Source organism: Chelonia mydas, chromosome 1 (genome assembly GCF_015237465.2).
Source record: "Chelonia mydas isolate rCheMyd1 chromosome 1, rCheMyd1.pri.v2, whole genome shotgun sequence".
Classification (NCBI taxonomy): domain Eukaryota; kingdom Metazoa; phylum Chordata; order Testudines; family Cheloniidae; genus Chelonia; species Chelonia mydas.
The window spans coordinates 318,665,982-318,687,030 of record NC_057849.1 but is presented as its reverse complement, the minus strand read 5'-3'; the positions used below and the strand labels follow the sequence as shown (position 1 = coordinate 318,687,030).

Sequence of the window (21,049 nt, the reverse complement as noted above, 5' to 3'; positions counted from 1 at the left end):
GCAGTGCATTTAATTCCTTTACATATCAAAATACCTCAAAAGCATTAGTTTACTTAACATTAAGTGTTGTCATTACTGCAAAACCAACAAAATTCAAGTGCATTTCATTATGTGACCAGAGGAAGAAGAGAGTATGATCTTCAACAGAGATTGCTCCCTGTGTTTTCTGATAGCACCGTATTCCAAATTTGGAGCATATTCCATATTGAGTACCTCTCCTTTACTTTCTATTTGGTTGGGGGTTTTTTGAGTTATAAATGGTAGCCATTTTCTTTTTTGTTTTTACTTATCTGAAAGTTCAAAATTCAGCTTGGTAAACATCACTTTCAGATTCAGCACATTCAAATTAAGAAAGAAAATATGTTTACCAAGTTTTTTCCAGAAATGTTTTATTTCATTAATATCAATTTATCTGGGAATTTGGCCTATTTACAACTCTGATTCTGTGTAAGAGGGTGGGAGGGCTAATATGGTTACAATATGGGCCAGTGTCACCTGTCCCCTCTCTCACTTGGTAATTCCGTGACACTGGACTAGGGGCACTTAAGGCCAATGGCATTTGTGCTCCTTCCCCCATTCCTACACTCCGAACGCTTACTAGTCAGCAAATCTTGTGAGTCTGCACTGGCTCTCATTTAAAAAATCCCACATGTGCTGAGTAACTAGTATGTCAAGCCTTCAACTAGAAATAAAATGTTACTTCTGCCTAATTTGTCTTGCAAAAGCCACTGCACAGGAGTTGCATTCCACACTATTCTTTGTGATAAGTACATACACAGTAATCTCAGGCACTGTAATTAGGTCCTGAGGACCTTTAAAAATAAGTTTATTTTTATTAGGTGCCTAAGTATTGATTTAGAGGCCTAAACTTACTTGCACATATTTGAAAATTTTGGCTAAGCCACGTTTTGATTCTCTCAGGCTGTTGGACAATAACCTTTTTCTTAATGTTTGTTCTCTAAAGGCTAAATATTATGTGAATATTTGACAGCCTAAAAAATATCCTATATGTGTTGCGTTTATTATTTATATTAAAGTTGTGGCTATAGGCCCCAATTAAGATTTGGGGCCATTGTTGTAGGCAATGTACAAAGGTAGAGTAAGAAACAATGCCCCAAAGAGCTTATCTAAATAGACAAGACCCTTTACCTACGTATTTTCTAACTTGCAACTAGAGTATGACTTGTAAGTTCCATGTCAGTTTCACAGTGTTATTGTGTGTGGTTCTTTTGGTATTTTTCATGTAATATTTTTGGATGGGGTGGATTTTTTTGTTTTAGTTAGATATTCTGTGTATTATAGGGCAGTGGTGGGTGAACAGGAAGGGATTAGCCAAAAGGAAAAACCAAAGAAGGGACATTGAGCGGAGGAAGGGAGATGGGGGTGGGAAGGATAGAGAGGAACATGTCAGGCAAGTGGGGTGAGGGACTGAGTGGAAGGAGGGTTGAAGCAAACAGTCAGATGGCAGAGGGGAAAGAATGTCCAAAGTAAAACTATAGAAAGTAGTCTGAAATCATTGGTGTCCAAAGGTGCCTTGCACTGAAACTGCTTCTGCAATTGCTCCGCTAGCTTTGAGTGTCTCCTCTGGGTTGGCTTCACCATAGAATTTCTCTCCCCTCCCATCCCACTCCTCCCCCTGCCACATGGCTCAAATTGACATTGCTCATGTTTTTTAAATTAGATAGTAAAAGTGCATAGATAATTAACCTCTGGTCATTTTTGTGTTCACTGATTGTTCTCCTAATGCTGTATTTTATACAGTGGCCCTTATGGTAATTATTGATGAATCTCCTGTGAGAAGTCGATTTTACAATGTTATGTAAAGGTAATATGTATATGTTTTGTTTTTTGTTTAGAAATTTATTACCAAAAGTAATATTTTGTGCCTTTTTCTTTGCTAGCTTTACAATGAAGAAGTTCTTGATCTATTTGATACAACACGTGATATCGATGCAAAAAATAAAAAATCAAATATCAAAATACATGAAGATTCAACTGGAGGAATTTATACAGTAGGAGTTACAACACGAACTGTGAATGGAGAAGCAGAGGTGATAAATGAAAATAAGTTTATATATAACATATGCATCCCCAGTATAAAAATATGGATTGTCTCTAGTTTGATGGACAAACTTGTTAAACCCTGACTCATTTATCAGTCTGTCTGTCCCCCCACCCACCGCCCTCAGTTCTTACTATAGTTCAAGTTTAACCATTTTCAAACCATAGATGCAGGCAGGGGGTGGTGGTGCTGGTGGGTAGAAAATACTAATGCTATTGTTCACAGTTTCTAACATCTGATAAACATAATGACTAAAAATGTAGGACTTCCTTTTCAGTAGTGACAGAAACTTCTGAAGCCCAGCAATTTAACTTAAGCTTAAAATAGAGATGAGAACTTTTGTTTCAGACACTGCACTCTTTTATGTCTTTAGGTTGATACAAATAGGACCTGCATTAAGTAAGGGCTTGTCTTCACTACTCGTGTAAGTTGACCTTAGTTACGCTACTCCAGCTACGTGAATAACGTTGTAGAGTCGATGTAACTTAGGTCGACTTACCCCGGTGTCTTCATTGCGCTGTGTCGACGGGAGATGCTCTCCAGTTGACTTACTTTACTCTTCCAAGGGAGCTGAAGTACCGGAGTCAACTGGACAGTGCTTTGCTGTTGTTTTAGCGGGTCTTCACTAGACCCGCTAAATTGACACCTGCTGCATCAATTTCAGCAGCGTCGGTCTCTCCAGTAGTGAAGACAAGCCCTAAGAAAGAACAGGAGCTGTGTTTAGCATAGCTTTATGATGGTAGTGTAGTTCCAGCATGTGTATGTGTACCCTAGACCCTATGTATACTACTTTTCCCATGTTAGGAAAGCATTTTTAAAATGACTTTTTCAAATGCATTTTTGCTGGTCAGAATAATTTTACTGCAATGGTTTTAAAATTCTGTCCCTAAATCTTGTTAGTGCCCGTCTTGGCACTAATGTGGGAAATTGTATTGTAGATGGTGCTCTAGTACACTACTGCTTTAAGTGACGGAGGGATATCTTCTTGTCACTCACTGAGTAATATAGCTGTAAAAAGCTCAGAAGAGTGTACTGAGAAGCCACAGTGAAACCACATAACTCTTCAGTCCACTCATAAGATTCCATGCAGTTTTCAATTAAAAGCCTCTGAAACATTAGTTGAGAAAGGAAACAATCTATTTATAGCAAGAGCATTTCTAAAGTGCAGGCAGGTAAGTGTAGCAACTCTTGCTCTTTTTAAAAAAAATAAAAAATGGAATATATACATTTTGTCTCTCTTACAGATGATACAGTGTTTGAAGTTGGGTGCTTTATCTCGAACCACTGCCAGTACTCAGATGAATGTTCAAAGCTCACGTTCGCATGCCATCTTCACTATACACGTGTGTCAAACCAGAGTTTGTTCTGCAGTTGACACTGTATGTATTACAGATTTAAAGTACTTTGCTTTAGTCACAACTTTTCCAAATGTGAATATTGATTTGTCAGACAACTGTTCTGTGTTTGAATTACGTTTAGTAAAAATATCACACTCATCACCATGCCATTTGCTAGGCACTATGAATAATTTGATCTAATCTGTGCACATGTAACCAGCCCCATAGCTGGAGGCAATAGTAGACTTGTCAATTTCATATGTGAATCAGCCACTGTTGGGCTGCTTAGTTCCCTCTTCCCTTCCTGTGAGAGAGGCTTTCAGTTGCTATTGGGAGGGGGAGAGGAAGTTCTGCCTACGAACCTCTTATTGGTTATTCTGCCAGGGAGGCAGACGGGCAACCAATCATAAGGCTCAAATTTGCTAGGAGGGTGGACCTTCTCGCTACACTGCAAGGATGGACTCCAGCCTTAGCCAGAATCATGTCATGAAAAAATAGCAAGAGTTGGCAATACTTTGTAACTGGGGTCCTTTAAGGGTCAGGGGGCCTGGGGCCAGCCAGCCCTATTTTAGGTGGAGCCCCATTAAGAACTGGTTGGGAGCTGGTCGTTCACAAGGTCCCAACCAAGGTGAATCTCCTGCCCCCATAGCAGCCTGAAGCCATTTTCACAGGAGGGAGCTAAAGAGCTGAGCCGCTCAGAGCAGCTCTGCTCCCCTCCTGTGAGCAGTGGGGGAAGGGTGGTTCCTCTGCTCCTTGCCCCTCTTTTCTCCCTCCCTGTGCTACCTGACCTGGGAACGGGGGCGGGGGGGTGCGGGGTGAAGACACTCTGGAGTTTCCCCCCACTCCTGGAAGGGGGAGAGGGGGACCCCAGAACAGCCCCCCCAGGCTGGGAGAAGGAGGTGAAGAACCACAGGAGGAGGAGAGGTGCAGTTGGGGCAGCTGAACTGATGGTGGGGTCGAACTGATAGGGGTGAGGGTTGGGGTGCTGAACTGATGGGGGTGGGGACAGAATTAACTGCTGGGCAGGGGCAGGGAAGATATGGGGGTGAGAGCTTCTGCAACAGGGTCCAAAATCATCTTACTCAATGAATGTGGAAGAGTGGGCAACACTAATTATCACACACAGGAGATGTGCAGAAAGAGTTCAAAAATCAAAAGACAAACAGCCCCCCCATGGTCTTTATAAAAAAAAAATCTCATAATTTTTGGGGGGCTTAAATCATGATTTTTGAGTCATGATTTTTGATCTCTTGAGGTTGACAATACTAGTTACACATCCTCTTTTCTGGGGAGCTTTAGTAAGATCTTTTGAAGATCTGGTATATGGCAGTACTGGATCCTGAAACCCAAACTGCAGCTGATTAAAAGGCTCTCTTGTATTTCTACAGTGTCTAGCATAATGGGTTTTTGATCTTAATGGGGACCCTTGGACACAACTGGAATACAAATAAATAATCAGTTGGGGGCAGGGAAAGACGCAGTTCAGGTTTCAGGTTTTGCTTTTTTCCATAGACAGCAGCTTCTAGAGACATCTGTTACTAGGGTAACAGATTTACTCCTTTGGCAGACAGCACAGCAGATGAAGGAGGGAGCATGCAGTAGTAGCTTCTGCTGCTCGGGGAGGGTAGGCAGCTGGGTGTGCAGTGGATTGAAAGGGTTCTATATCATCTACATTTATTCCCTCTGCACTTAGAGAAGTCCTTAAACCTATAGTTTATTTTCTAAGTTAGCAAGAATGAAAGGATGTGTTAATATTTAAGGAGTAAGAAAGGGTGTGTGCACATGAGGTATAAATTAGCTATATAACTGTTACAGACTCAGAAGTAAGGTACTGCAGCTCTTAAGAAAAATGATGCATGGTGATAGCCTATTTTGAAACCTACAAAATCACCTGTGAGAAATGAAATGCTTGATTTCTAGTAAGTTTAAACCACAAAACATTGCAGTCAAAAACCACTAATGGCTGAGGGGATGCAAAAACTATCACACTCTGGTCACCAATTTTAAAAACAGCCCATATTGGTAGTGATTTGAACATTTGTAATATTTTAACCAGTTTGCAGAATACACCTGTATGAAATGAGTTGGTCTTAGTCCAGCTTCAATGAACGTGTCCACAGCACAGATTGCCATGAAAACAGACACTAATTGGTTCCCTTGATGCCAATCTTAGCAGAGGATCCAAGGAGTAAATAAATAAGCACAGGGAAGGAACGATCTTCTTAACCCACAGGTTTCCTCCACAGTAGGATTGAGCCATATGGGCAGGACAGAGTGAGGACTACCATTAGGTTTTGCTGCCTATGCTGTATCTGTTTTGGGATGGGTAAGTCGTCAGTCTCCAGGGTAAACAGCAGCATCAAACACACATAGTCTAGTAAGGACTGTTGCACCAGCCAGAGTAACCACAGTTGATGGCATCACACCAGGCATGGCATAGTGAAGTTCTTCAATCTGGCTCAGTCTTGTGAATCCATTAATCTCTGGGGTGGCCGTACACGTGGTGCCAGGTAAGGTCAGGACATGCACCCGTTTGCACAGTGATAAGAGAGTTTTGTGCTGGGGTGCTTTTGTCCATCCTGATGACACTGCTGAAGGACATGCAGTGGTGCTTTAGAATATAGCATGTGATTGAAGGAAGGGATTATGACATTCCACATGAAGCCAAACCACTTTATGCTCAGAATTTGGCACTGACAGGGCACGTGGAATGCCTCTTGCTGCTCCACTTCCGCCTTCTCAGAAGGTCCAGGTTTCTGTCTGGTATAGCTACACAGGCAGTATGCAGGTTTGGTAGGTCCTGAACTTTGTCTCAGCGCAAAGATATTGTTGCATTCCTAAGCAAGACCTAGGCTTCATACAGGAGGTGGTGAGACCTGTTCGTTGAAGAACATCCAGTTTGCTGCAATGGTTTGAACTTTGCTTTCAGCCTAGGTAGATGAACTTGCCAACACTTTGCATGATACTTGACCCCACTGGTACTGGGGGCTCTGGTGGCCTATCCCTGAGGTTCTGGATCTTGGTCTTCTGCCAGGAGATGTTAAACCCCATAGTGCAGGGTGGTGTTTTGGAGATGTTGGAGGGCAGGTCTGAAATTCTCTGACTTCCCTCAGGTTAAGGACTACTAATTCTTTTCTTAAAAAATGCTTTGGTGTGGCCTTATGACAATGAAAGAGAATGTTTTTGCTGCCATGCATGAGGATGTGGATTTGAGAATGACTGACTGAAACCCTCCTATAGCTTAAGCCACTAAAGATAAGGTGCCCGACAGACTTTATGCAGTTGGTGTGAAGAGATAAGGGTGTGCTGGTAGCATTTGTTACCATCTTGATGGAGATGGTGAATTTTTCCTAACCTCTTTCTCCCTTCTCCTGCCCCTGCTTCATCCCCAGTCTAAAATGTGGGTTTTGCTAGAATAGTGGCAGCTGGGAAGAGGATCAGAAGAAAATAAGCATTTCCTAAAATGTAAGTCTGGGGTGATGCCCTAATGATAGTTGTGGATCAGGACTAGAATTATAGAGTATTAAATCAGTGGATCTTTAGCTAACATTCACTGTGCTATTTTGGCAGGTTGATGAACTAAGCAAATGTATGTTATTTTAGAAGGTGACACACAATGCATTAACCAATACATTTTTAACCAATTATTGGGGTGAGTCGGGGGAAGATCCAGGTTTATGATCAAATTTTTTTGCCCAGCTGTCTAGCTTTTTTTTCATTTCTTAATACAATGTTTTTCTCTATTAAGAAACAGTTGGAACCGTTAAGGCTGAACACTCATGTGTGGAACTTTGTTTTGGTGCTGATATTTGTCTCAAGTTGACTTTTTATGAAAAACGTGTTCATGTGTGAACCTAAATTTGAGGAGGATTTGGGAGTAATTGCTTTGTTAAAAAGAGATTAGTTTAATAAATTGAGGAGATGGAAGGGAACAGCACTGTCCCTTGTCAAATAATTGCTATTTAAGCCTTGTTAATATGCAGTAAAGTGTTTTACATTTTTTCTTGTTGCAAAGCTTTATGAATTCTTTCTTTGTTGCAGGACAACGTGACAGATACCAAGATAATTTCTGAATCTTCTCAGACTAATGAGTTTGAAACCCTTACTGCCAAGTTCCATTTTGTTGATCTGGCAGGATCTGAAAGATTAAAGCGTACAGGAGCTACTGGAGAGAGAGCAAAAGAAGGCATTTCAATCAACTGTGGACTAGTAAGATTGAAGACTTGTTTTGTTAGGCTGTTAACCTTTTCTTGTTTTTCATTCTCTTCCATTGAGTAATCTCTGAAGTGGAAATGTTTAGTGATGCTCTGAACTAAGGACTTTTAGTATGAGAGCTAAGAAATGACAATTTATAGCAGTTCTAACTAGGTTCCCATACTTGTTAACGATTCCTGGGTTGCACTAGACTGTAACTGGAAAATTGTGGTATCAGTAATTCTCTCTGAAAGTAACTTGGGCACTGCAGAAAATATTTTTAGCTAAAGTATTTTAGCGGCAGTCACATTGTACAGTACTTACAGCAAACAAAAGCTAGAATTAAAATGTGTTTGCTGTAGTAAAATATTAAATAGAATTAAAAAATTATAGTAGATTGCTAGGCTTATAGTGATATTATGAAAATCAAAATATTTCTTTAAAAGGACACAATCAACTTGAAATATAATTCATTAAAAAAAATGTAAAGTAGTTTCTGGTCCTATGTATACCCCTGTCTATTTCGATGATTTTACAATTGAATTTTACTATTAAAAAAAAAATTCTCTCCCCTTTTGCTGTGTGAAAGACCCAGACAAACAGGGCAAATTGACAGAGTTTAAGTGACTCCATGTCAAGCCTCTGATCCTTGCACTTGCTTGGAGTCCTGTTGGTTTATTAGGGCTCTGTGTGGGTATAAGGGGTCTGCCTATGCAATTTTCTTTACAGGACTGGGTACCAAATTTGTTCATTTTACGGGTGAAAACATGCCTTCTAACAGCCAGACTGCACACTTAGCCTGTGATCAGATCATAACTTCTCTTTCTTTCTGGCTCATGTATCACCAGTGATAAAGATTCTGCAACTGGAGCTTAGTTAACAATTTTATTAACATGGTGAGAGGCAGAAAAGAGTTCAGCTTAGTTTCCCAAAATTGTACTGACTCAGCAGAGCTAGCAGGAGTTTTTGGTTTCTCTGAGTTTTTTTAAATCTTACATGCTTGTTTTAGTAACAAAAATATAACATGCATAAAATCTGATTGATAAGGTGCTGCTTTTATAAAGTCACCATAATTGCACTTAGAAAAAAATATTTTAAACATTAAAATTTTAATTCACTGAATTACTTTTATAGCATTTTGTTGTAATTCAGAGGTGGCAAATAACTTAAACAAATTCAAGCATATGGGAACACTACTGAAAGTAGCATTGAATCTGAAATTTTATAATAGTTGGCTCAATTAAGACATTTTACAAGAATATATTGGGAATTAATTGTACAGAGTGCCACCTTGTGGCATATATTTAGAAGAAGAAATATAGCTGAGATGCCATAGATGCGAAGACCTCAAAGACAGTGGTTATTTTCCTTTACAATTTAGACCTTGATACTGCATATGTTTACACACATGAATAATCCCATTGAAGGAAATGGAATTGCACGTGTACATAGGTTTTTGCAGGATCCAGGCAATAGATGGTTTGTAAATACCATGTAAACACTTGCTATAACAATGTAGTGTCTGTGGTAACGGAAAAATCACAACTAAAGAATTCTATACTAGCACCTCAATAAATCAAAAAATTCAGGGTATTCCTTTCATATCTGCAAAGGTGTTAAATACTCATTTTTGTGTCAGAATAATACTGATGCAAGATGTTTGGTTGTTTTTTTCTTTTAATATAAAACCAAACTTAGTAAAATTAAATATAATAAGGAAGATACCTTCTATGAGAAATAGCTTATAAATTTAACAATCATCAAATTAAATGGCTGTTACAAAACAAAATCATGAATACTGCTACATGTGACCCTTATTTTGGATTAATTAAGAGAACATATGCTTGCCATATAACCTGCTTGTTTATAAAGACAGCAGATTGCAACACTCATTTAATTTATTATTGTGAGCATGTAAATATACAATAGTGCATAACAAAATTACGGTCCTTGGGTCAGTAACAAATATTTTTTTAGATAAGATAACTTAAAATTGATAATAAGTTTGTTGTAAAATTTGTCATCTTTTTAGCTGGCACTTGGCAACGTAATAAGTGCACTGGGGGATAAAAGTAAGAAGGCAACTCATGTACCATACAGAGATTCAAAACTCACAAGACTACTTCAAGACTCTCTTGGGGGAAATAGGTATGAAAATTGGCTATTATATACTACTTTGTGATAAACCGGGTTTGATGGCTCTGGTAAAGGACTGCATAATTTTAAAGAATATTATCAGCTTACTATATGAGACCTAAAATGTTTTGGTTGTTGTGTATATTATTACAAAACTCAAGATGACTAGAAATGTATAATTTAAATGAAAACTTTCCTTTATCCTTTCGGAAATAAAAATACTTTTTATATTGTGTTAGTGAATGAGAACTGGAAAGTAAGATACAGTATGAACAAAAGTGAAAATGACCACTATATTTTCCTTCTGAGTGAAATTAAAAAAACCACTAACAGTATAAACCTTTTTCAGAGTAGCAGCTGTGTTAGTCTGTATTCGCAAAAAGAAAAGAAGTACTTGTGGCACCTTAGAGACTAACCAATTTATTTGAGCATAAGCTTTCGTGAGCTACAGCTCAAAAGCTACAGTAGATTAATTTCATTTCCAATAGTCCAAGGTGATACAGTAACATAAGGAAAAAATTTTAAGTTAGTTGACCTTGTCCCTTTCAGTGGCATTGTGGTTATACTTTGCTTATGGCTAAATTGTTTGACATCTTAGCTGCCAATTAAGAGGAGAATCCTTTTTAAACTATGTCATACAAATGTTGTAATTTCATTGTTGCATCATGGCCTTATTAGAATGCGGTTGGAAGTTGTAGTCACTTTCTGCTTGAAGCAGAAGTTTTTTTTACATGACCTATTTTACATGGGATGTTCTGACCAGCCTTTGTTGTGTTACAATATACAGTTAGTGTCACAAAGGAGATGAGTTCATCAATATGAATATAATTCTGAAACATTTTATTATTATTGTAACAATCCCAGCAGTGTTTTATAAAAAAAAAAAACAAAAAAACCCAAACAAATAAATACCCAAGAGGATTTCCTGATCTAACTGCCATTTTAATTTTGCAATCCAGTTTGCCTCCCCACAATATTTTTTGGCACTATTCTTCTTTATAATCCCTCACACCTTAGTGTCCCCGTTCCCCCCCCTCCCCCCCATCCTGGCTGCTGCTAACATTTGTATGTTTTAAGTGGTTTTGCAAACTAGTACTTGCCCATTTGCTGCAGGGTTGGGGTTTGTGCGTGTGTGAGATTTAATAGTTGGATAAAAGACCAATTTTTTTTGTTAATATCAGTCATCATTGTAAACAGGAGCTGAGTAGATTTTTGTGGCTGAGCTGATATTTTTTCATGAGTTTTCCAAGCTTGGTTTAAAGAGTTAATTCTCTCCTGCTTATATTCCTCTAGTCAAATCCTTAGCCTCTAACATTAATCACAGTTAGTTACTGTGGAGATGACTGTTATACAAACGGAGGATTACGACTTCAGTGAGAAATAATACTCTGTACTTAATGTATGCTAGCTCTTTTCATCTTCAAAGTCATCATAAACATTAACCAGCTAATTAAGCAGTAAGCATTCAGGCTCAGATGAACCCAGAAAATCAAACAAATGTTTCCATGCAAATGTCCATAATAATTTAAAATACATAAGCCCTATCACGGAGAAAGAGCTTCCGCAGTTGCTGGCTGATAAATCTCCTGTAATACATATCCATGTACACTACTTTCAACTCACTTGGGGAAATGCTTTCCAACAGCAGCTGCATATGTCAGGTTACGCAGGAGATAGTCATCTATGAGTGCTTCTTGTTTTGGGGTGGAGTCTGACTCTCCCAGTCTGATCATCAAGTGTTGTAGTCCATCTCCTGGGAGTAGCCTCAGGATTTCTGAGCATATGCTCTCTCTGCCTCCTGCACTGTCATCTTCCTTGGCCTTTATGCAGCTTGCATGACTCAGGATGCCACAGATATGTTTAATGACGTTATGCTGAATTGAATCCTAAAGAAAAGAAGAAAACAAAGCTAGTCTATAACCAGAATTGTCTCTCAATAAAACCAGTTAAAAACAGATATCGTGTTTGCTGTCACAGAAGAGGGTATTGTCTTTGAACCTAGATATACAACTCTAGTATGTGTGTGATAACTCAGACAGAACCTTTATCATATTGTTTTTAAAAAGATTTTAACAGGTGCATGACACTGTTTTGATATGTCACCAATCCATTATGGCTGTGACTGAGTGATCTCTTTTCCAAACCTGGAATTGCCAAAAGATTTCACAGAGGATGGCTAACCGCATTTTGAAATCCTGACTGTCCCTGCAGAAATCAAATTAATAGATTTTTTTCCCTCTTGACTGTCCCATAAATATTCTCATTGTGATAGGAATCAGTATGTACTTATTTTCGTTAGTTGTGTAGCACACCTGTTAAAGTGGACAAGTCACTTCTATTAATTTTGTTCTAAATATCAGAGTTCTTTAACTTTGAAAAGCAGCTGTTGCTTGTGTGCAATATTAATTCTTCTATAATTTTTCGGTACTGTAACATTCCATTGAATATATATATTGTATATGTTGTAGACATATCACACACAATCTTTTATTACATAATAAGAGTTGCTAGTAATAAGTCCATCTACGTTGTACTGCACCCCAAGGACCTTAGATGATGGGAGTGCTGCTATTGTGTCCATGTGTACTGTTCTCACTATGCATAATCCTGGCCAAAGGTTGATGCTGTAACAATTCTGAAGCAGTATTTAAATATTAATCTTTTGCCTGGATTATGCATACAAAGATATGAGCACTTTTATTTACTGAGCTATTTTATTTGATAGGCGTTTGCATTAGGCAGTACATGACATGAAAACTTGCTTAATTTTCATATTATTTTTAAATTGAAGGGAAAAGTAAAATGAAGGGAATAGAATGAATTTTGTTAAAACAGTTCATCGTGAAAGTCTGATGGTAAAGCAGAGCTGAAGTCACCACTCAGTGTGTCAGAGGGAAGTGTAGTAGTATTATTATGTCAAAGACCTTGATTGAGCAAACTACTTAAACATGCTTAACTTGCAGCTTGAGTCATCAGTTTCACACTATCATAAGACTGCTTGCATGCTTAAAGTTAAGCGCATACTTAAGTATTTTGCTGAATTGGTGCCTGAGTGCATGAAGGGAGCCAAAGAAGAATTCCTAAGTTCTAGTCCGAGCTCTGACATTGAGGTCTTTGGCAAGTTATTTACCTTTTCCAGTTTAGTTTCCCAAGCTGTACAATGGGGATAATAATGATGTGACAGACAGTTAATGAGTTTCTCTTTGTAAAGTCTTTGAATTTGTAAAGAACTATATAAATGCTAAATAATTACCATTTATTTTACTTGTAGAATCTCAGATCAGTTATTGATCTAGCACAGAGTTGGGCAGACTGTGGCCCGGGGGCCACATCTGGCCCTCCAGACGTTTTATTCTGGAGCTCGAGCTCCCACTGGGAAGTGGGGTCTGGGGCTTGCCCTGCTCCGGCACTCTATCTAGGGAGTGGGGTCGGGGTCTTGCCCCACTCAGCACGGCTCCCGGAAGCAGCGGCATGTCCCTACTCTGGCTCCTATGCGTAGGGGCAGCCAGGAGGCTCTGGACGCTGCCCCCACTCCAAGCGCCACCCCCACAGCTCCCATTGGCTGGGAACTGCAGCCAACGTGAGCTGCAGAGGCAGTGCCTGCACACAGGGCCGCCCGCAGAGCCGCCTGGCCATGCCTCCATGTAGGAGCTGGAGGGCGGACATGTCCCTGTTTCTGGGAGCTGGTTGAGGTAAGTGCTGCCCGGAGCCTGATCCCCCTCACGCCCTCCAAACCGCTCGGTCCCAGCCCAGAGTACCCTCAACTCCTTATACGCTGAGCCTGCTTCCCCAGCCAGAACCCTCACGCCCTCCTGCACCCCAACCCCCAATTTTGTGAGCCTTCATGACCCGCCAGACAATTTCCATACCCAGATGTGACCCTTAGGCCAGAAAGTTTGCCCACCTCTGATCTAGCATCTTATATGCTAAAGTAAGATGATTTAAGGACAATATGGTAGCATTAACTCACAATTTCCATGCTTTTAATGGTGTAAGTCAGATTCGAACATTTTTAAAGTTAGTTTAAAATCAGTACTTTTGTATCTATGTTTATTTCAGTTGATGTATTTCATGCCATGGCACATGGGCTGTTTTGCATAATTTAAGAGTATTTGTTTCAATTTATAAAGTTGACCTATGTCTGTAACTCACAGCCAAACAGTCATGATAGCATGTGTGAGCCCTTCAGACAGAGACTTCATGGAAACTTTGAACACACTAAAGTATGCCAATCGGGCACGAAACATCAAGAACAAGGTGATGGTTAATCAGGACAGGGCTAGTCAACAAATCAATGGTTTACGCAGTGAGATTGCACGACTTCAGATGGAACTTATGGAGTACAAAACAGTAAGTAAATTTATTACGGTTTCTTTTATTTTAGAATATCACTAACATTTTACAACTCATTTTTCTATTAGCTACTTCTACTACACAAAAGTAAAGAATAGAATAATACCTTTAACTTACATAGCACGTGGTGGCATCCCAAATTTTACCTTCAGATATGACGCATGACTACTGTTGATGTCAGTGAAAGTTGCATATCAGAAGGCAGAGTGTGATTTTTAATCTATACAGAAAACACTTCATTCACTAAGCTGTGGGGGTAGATTGCACAACAATTGAGGATGACACATGAGTAAGAGTGTCATTTTTTAGGAATGTTATTGTTGTGTTGGTTAAAGATTTAGAAATCTATCATGTAATTAAAACAATTTATATTGGTTGGAAATTTTGCATCTCAGTTGTAGAGATTCCTGTGCTGGTTTGACTGGCAAGAAACCAGATCATGGTTTTACAGTGAATTCTTGAAACAGCAAAGTAAATTCTGGACTCTGGTTTTTAAAACTACAGTGAAAGTTATACACGTTGAATATTCATATTGTACTATGCCTACTTAGTATTTTTTCAGCAACAAAATAGAAACATTTTGAGGGAACTGGGATTATTTAGTCTGCAGAAGAGAAGAGTGAGGGGGGATTTGAAAGCAGCCTTCAACTACCTGAAGTGGGGTTTACAAAGAGGATGGAGCTAGGCTGTTATCAGTGGTGGCAGATGACAGAACAAGAGGCAATGGTCTCAAGTTGCTATAGGGGAGATCTAGGTTGGATATTAGGAAACCCTCTTGTGACATTGCACTCTGTATGATTTTATACAAATATTCTAATGAGTGTGAATGTAATATAACTGGAATATACTTCATGCAAAAGGTCTCTTGTAAGGTATCATTACAAAGCTTATAATCTACTGAGTGTGGTCATGCTATTTGTATAAATGTATCACTCTTGTATCTGAAACTAGAAATATGAAATATAACTCTGAGGGCCTATTGTAGTTATGCAAAGTGTGGGCCATTAATGGTGATTTGGAAACTTGATGGCTCCCATTAACCAGGACAATTACCTGTAGATGGCTCTGTTTTACTGGTAAGTCTTCCTGTATACCTGTGGGCTGACAAGTGGGTAACGAAGTCTTTCAGTGACATGTGATCATGTCACCTGAACTGGAATCTATCTGGAACCTGGTGCTTTTCCATTGAGAAGAGGGGTGGGAACCCAGAGGAACAAAGGATTCACACCTTTATGCAAAAGATATATAAGTGGGTGGAACAGAACAAAGGAGGCAGCCATCATGAGAAATCCCCTAGCTACCACCTGAGCTGGAACAAGGGCTGTACTAGGGAAAGGATTGTGCCCAGACTAGGAAGGCGTCCAGTCTGTGAAAGAAATTTATTGAAACATCTCTGAGGGTGAGATTTTAATCTGTATTCAGTTTTATTACTGTACTAAACTTAGACTTGCGTGTTCTATTTTATTTTGCTTGGTAATTCACTTTGTTTTGTCTGCTATTACTTGGAACCACTTAAATCCTACTTTCTGTATTTAATAAAATCACTTTTTACTTATTAATTAACCCAGAGTATGTATTAGTACCTGGGGGGAGGAGGGGCAAACAGCTGTGCATATCTCTCTGTCAGTGTTATAGCGAACAATATATGAGTTTGCCCTGTATAAACTTATATAGGGTAAAAGAGATTTATTTGGGGTTTGGACCCCATTGGGAGTTGGGCATCTGAGTGTTAAAGACAGGAACACTTCTTAAATTGCTTTCAGTTAGTCTGCAGCTTTGGGGCATGTGGTTCTGACCCTGGGTCTGTGTTGGAGCAGACTGGAATGTCTGGCTCAGCAAGACGGGGTGCTGGAGTCCCAAGCTGGCAGGGAAAGCAGGGGCAGAAGTAGTCTTGGCACATCAGGTGGCAGCCCCCAGGGGGGTTCTGTGATCTAACCTGTCACACCTATTTCACTAGGAGCATGGTGAAGCACTGGAATGGGTTATCTAGGGAGGTGGTGGAATCTTCATCCTTAGAGGTTTTTAAGGCCCGGCTTGACAAAGCCCTCGCTGGGATGATTTAGTTGGTGTTGGTCCTGCTTTGAGCAGAGAATTGAACTAGATGACCTCCTGAGGTCTCTTCCAACCCTAATCTTATATGATTCTATGATTTCCAGGAAATGTACTATTAAGTTTGTTTACCAGGCAGTCTCCTTCCTTGGTTATGGTTATGAGAAAATGTTTTTGTCTTAATAAGAAAAGGGATGGATTACTCATTTCCTCACCCATGCTAACACATGTTCCTGTGTCTTATCACAGACTAAGAGAACTTTGTAGGAACCTGTTATTAAAATACTGGCAGCACATAACTGTTTTGAGAATTATGCAAATTACAGTAATCTTTGAAAGAAGGATAGCTTCCACCTTGAAGTGTCTCTGGAAGTGTATAGAATTTTAAGTGGACTGCCTTTTCTGAGTTGAATGAATGTTTGTTTCGGATCAGTGTTAACTAGTAATAAATATGTTTTCTCTAGGGCAAAAGGATTATTGATGAAGAAGGTATGGAAAGCATCAATGACATGTTTCATGAAAATGCTATGCTGCAAACAGAGAATAACAACCTGCGTGTAAGAATTAAAGCAATGCAAGAGACTGTTGATGCATTAAGAGCCAGAATAACACAGCTTATGAGTGATCAGGCAAACCAGGTTCTTGCAAGAGCAGGTATTGCGTACTTTTTAAAATTAATAAATGTATTAGACAGTTTTCAATGAGGAAGCTAAACTCTTGCTTTTCAGTTCTTGCAGGTTACTTAGGGCAGAAACTACAAAACCTACTTCTGCAGGAAAAAGTCCCCTCTTAGCAGTCTTCATTGTATTACTTAGAAATTTTAGTAGTGAAAAACTTGTTTAAAGCCCCAATTGACCAGACCACTTCAGTATGTGAGTAACTTTAAACATGTGAATGGTCCCAGTGGCTGGGATTACTCGTGTGTTTAGATGCTTTGCTTTAGATTGGGGCCGAGATACAGAATGGGTGGATGTTGTCATGATTTCCTCACATTGTAGACTGAAATTGCTTTATCTACTTTTCAATTTGCATGTTGCTACGGAGCAATCTGAGGAGCTATGTACATATTCTATATTACATTTATGATCGATATATTATCAGCATTAACTAATATAGAAAATAAACAGAAAAAGTTAAATTTAAATAATGTTGAACTTGTGACACAAATGAGGAAACTGACATTTCAGACTGGTAACTCATTGTAAACTCACATGTCAAAGACCCTGCCTACTGGGTATCATTTAAAAAAAAAAAATCCCATTACTTCAGCTGAACCAGTGTTAGAACTGGTGGAAGGCCTAATGTAGATAAAGCTCCTGTGACAATACCCATTTTACCACTGTGCTAACTAAACTTGCTTTTCAGCATACCAGATGCTCATCTATACTAGAGCTCCTGCTGGTTCATCTGTACTGGTGTTAAAATTATGGGAATTTTTCTGGGGAGGAATAGCCAGGCCATTCCTTAACAAAGGTGTTAGCCTTGCTATAAAACACCTCTGAAGTCCTCTATATGCATGTCAATGAAACTTCTGGGGGCAGTGGTGATCCAGCTGGGGGCAGTTTTATTTACAGCATAAACAGCCGTAAAGTCTCATCTACACTGACTTCATAGCTATCTTTTAAAGGCTGTGTGCATACCCAGTCCTATGAATCACTGTATTATATGGTTTGTCTGACTTGTGTGGATGTGACCAATTCCATGTTAAAACCTAGAGAAGCTTCAGTTTTCCCAGATATAAAATTGCAGCCAGCAGAGGAGGTGAAAGCACGTTTAGAAGCTGTTTTCCCCCTTGTGCCCAACGATGGGGTTGTGCAACATGGGAAAGTCCACATTTGCCAAGCTATTGGGAATCAGTGTGCATTTCTGTTGTCTGTTGGTATTGATATCAACATCAGCAGGAGTGGAGAAAAGAATGAAAATTAAACTGTCCAAATAAAATAATGAAATAAATAAAATTAAAGGACACAGAAAACAGTAAGTTCCTCTACATGGAAAATTTTAGGCCAAAACCCAGGGATTGTCATTTTAACCTCCAGTGTCTCAAGATTTTTGATGCCTAACCACTTTAATGTTACATCTTCAGAGAGAATGTCATTTGAGTTGAAGACTGGTAGCTGTTCAGTGTGACACAGTACTTACAGACATACAGTACATTCCTGTTAAGCTCCTCATTTCACCAGATCTTTTCATTTCCTTTTGAAGAAACACGCTTGGTTGCAGCATTCTCAGGTTATGGATGAAATATATCTATATTTTTTCACATATGAGGAGAAAATTAAGAGTGGGAAACCCAAATCACAATGTACCTTTTTTAATAGCCCTATTCCACTGCATCCATACTAATTTATTGTGAATAAGTTATATTACGTCACTTTCTCTATCTCTCTCAAAGGAGATGGGAATGAAGAAATCAGCAACATGATTCATAACTATATCAAGGAAATTGAAGATCTCAGGTACTAGTACAACATGCTGTGGTATTTTGAGTCACATTTATGGGCAGGAAAAACCTTTCAGAATATAGATGCTTTCTAAATTGCTACTCATTATGTCACTGGCGGGGCTGAAAATGAACATTGGAAATAGCTTTAGGGTTTAGCAGAACCTGGTAACTTTGTATAAGTATTGGTATTTGAGAAAATACTTAAAAAACAAACAAAAAAACCACACCACCACCTTGATAACAAAAGTAGAATCTAAAATCATTATTGTATATGCCCTGTATTTTTAAAGGAAAATAAAGATTGTTATGAATTTAACTGGTAACTTTTTTGGACTTAACCTCACTGTTCCTTAAAGGTTACCTTGCAAGTAGTGATCCAACCCAATTCTCATGTAGCATTAGTGAGCTGGTAGGGTCATGGTATGAAATGGTATGATCCCTGGAAATGTCAGAGTGGTTTTTCTTAATACTTTATATGTGTTCTACAATGGCTTAGAATTTGTTTTTAAGTTTGAAGACAGTTTGGTTCAGGTGCTGTGAAACTATATTATTTATATATCCATAGTATTTCTAACTCCATGATATCTTAGACGCCTTTTTCTAATGGTTTTGTTTTCTTTTGTTGTTAGAGCAAAATTGTTAGAAAGTGAAGCAGTTAATGAAAATCTTCGACGCAGTCTGTCAAGAGCTTCAACAAGACCATCATATTTTGGAGGCCCTTCAGCATTTTCTGCTTCTGTCCTTTCTTCAGAAAAAGAGACTTTGGAAATTCTTGATATAGCTAAGAAAGATTTAGAAAAACTGAAAAAAAAAGAAAAGAAGAAGAAAAAGAGGTAGCATTTAAAATCCATATTTTTAAATGTTTTAAATCCTTTTTATGCAAAGGGATGTATTTTAACCAGTGAGCCTTAAAAATGTATTGTGATACTTGCACAGGATAGGGGTGTAAGCTGCTTATCCTGCAAACACTTAAGCACATACTTAACATTATGCATGTGTGTTTCCACTGACTTCCTTTCTGTAAAATTAAGCACATAGTATTTGCAGAATCAGGGCCTCTATCCTAGTGCATGTTTCTATCATTTGAAACTCAGAATAATTTTGAAACTATAATAGTACAAATTATGTGTGTTTTGTCTTCACGCAAGTCTGAGATTTCAGTGAGAGAAAATAACTATTTTTTATACTCTGTTGAAACAAGGAAGTAGCTCGCTTCAAAAAATATCCTGAACAGCTGTTGGCAAGTCCATTAGTAGCTCTTGAATGGCTTCTTTTGCTTATACATCTTCAGCTTCTATCCCTGTTTTTATTCAAGACTTCCTACTTCACTGTGACACCATGCTTCATTATTTTCTTTTATTCAATTTCTAACCCATTGAAATGTGCATAGACATTGATATCTGTTCAGACTGCAAGGATCCATTCATTGATACATTGATTCCTCTAAATCTCAAATAGTTCTCTTTTCTCCGAAATCTTCCCATGCTTTTAATTTATTATGTCATTTTTATTGACTGTTGAAACTTACACAAATAAGTAATCAAGAATTTTCACAACTTTTTAAAAAATCTGCTACAAATATGAAAAATTGAGGTCAGTAGTTCTGTATAAGGAATATCTATTGGATTGAGTCCCATATCTACAAAAGTCATAACCACAAGAGGTGACTGACAACAATACTGACTGTTAGTTGTAGAAATTTACCCTTTCTCATGGTCACTAGGTTCCTTTGTGCCTACATCTGCAGGGAAGTTTCAAATTTTTTTTTTTTTTTTAACACACACACTTGTATCTCACCTCTTAGTCAGATGTCTTTTTATGAATCCTGGAAGGTGCTGACAATTGTAGTCCCAATCCAGCAAAACACTTTGGTATGTGTTTAAATTTAGGCATGTGTGCTGAGATTTACTCTTGTTTTAAAGTTAAAAAAACTATGTAAGTGCTTTGCTAAACTAGAGTCTGAGTGCTCAGCGCTTCTCAAGGTCAAGCCCATAGAAGGAACTGGTCACTTGAAGGTTTCAAGGAATCTTTACCCAATGTACAGAATTACACAAAGGGGTATGAACTTTATTTATTTATTTTTTTTCCTTTTTTGAAGTCTCTGGTATTGACCATAGAAGCAGGAGACCGAACTCCAGAATTGGCCAATTCTGTGAGCCAGATCCTTGGCTGGTGTAAAACTGCTTAGGCTGGTTATCAGGGCATGTGCTCCTATATGTTTTACACGTCTATAACATGTAAATCATGTCCTTGTTTAATTCCTAAGCAATAGAATGATTGTTGTTGTCTGCTCAGATGGGGAGGCTCAGAAAATGCTGCATCTGGGTTCACTTTTGTATCCTTGCAATTACTGAATGGGATCATGGTTTATTAATACCTATATGGTTTGTATAAAGTATACAGCTATATAAATTGCTGTTGTGTGTGTAGTTAAAAAACACACTGGAAAAACCCCTTGAATATTGAGAAATG

The 21,049-nt window shown here is 38.6% G+C and overlaps 1 protein-coding gene across 14 annotated transcripts in view; it reads left to right on the top strand.

Moving 5' to 3' along the window:
* Positions 1-21,049, top strand: part of KIF21A (kinesin family member 21A) — a 165,434-nt gene that overhangs the window by 68,918 nt on the left and 75,467 nt on the right. For all 14 annotated transcript variants that reach the window (XM_037889118.2, XM_037889107.2, XM_043551328.1 and 11 more), the window contains exons 4-11: positions 1,902-2,051; positions 3,307-3,441; positions 7,441-7,608; positions 9,626-9,741; positions 13,884-14,079; positions 16,596-16,785; positions 18,527-18,590; positions 19,207-19,410. In XM_037889118.2, coding sequence (XP_037745046.1) covers positions 1,902-2,051; positions 3,307-3,441; positions 7,441-7,608; positions 9,626-9,741; positions 13,884-14,079; positions 16,596-16,785; positions 18,527-18,590; positions 19,207-19,410 — 1,223 coding nt within the window. The remainder of the gene's footprint in view (positions 1-1,901; positions 2,052-3,306; positions 3,442-7,440; positions 7,609-9,625; positions 9,742-13,883; positions 14,080-16,595; positions 16,786-18,526; positions 18,591-19,206; positions 19,411-21,049) is intronic.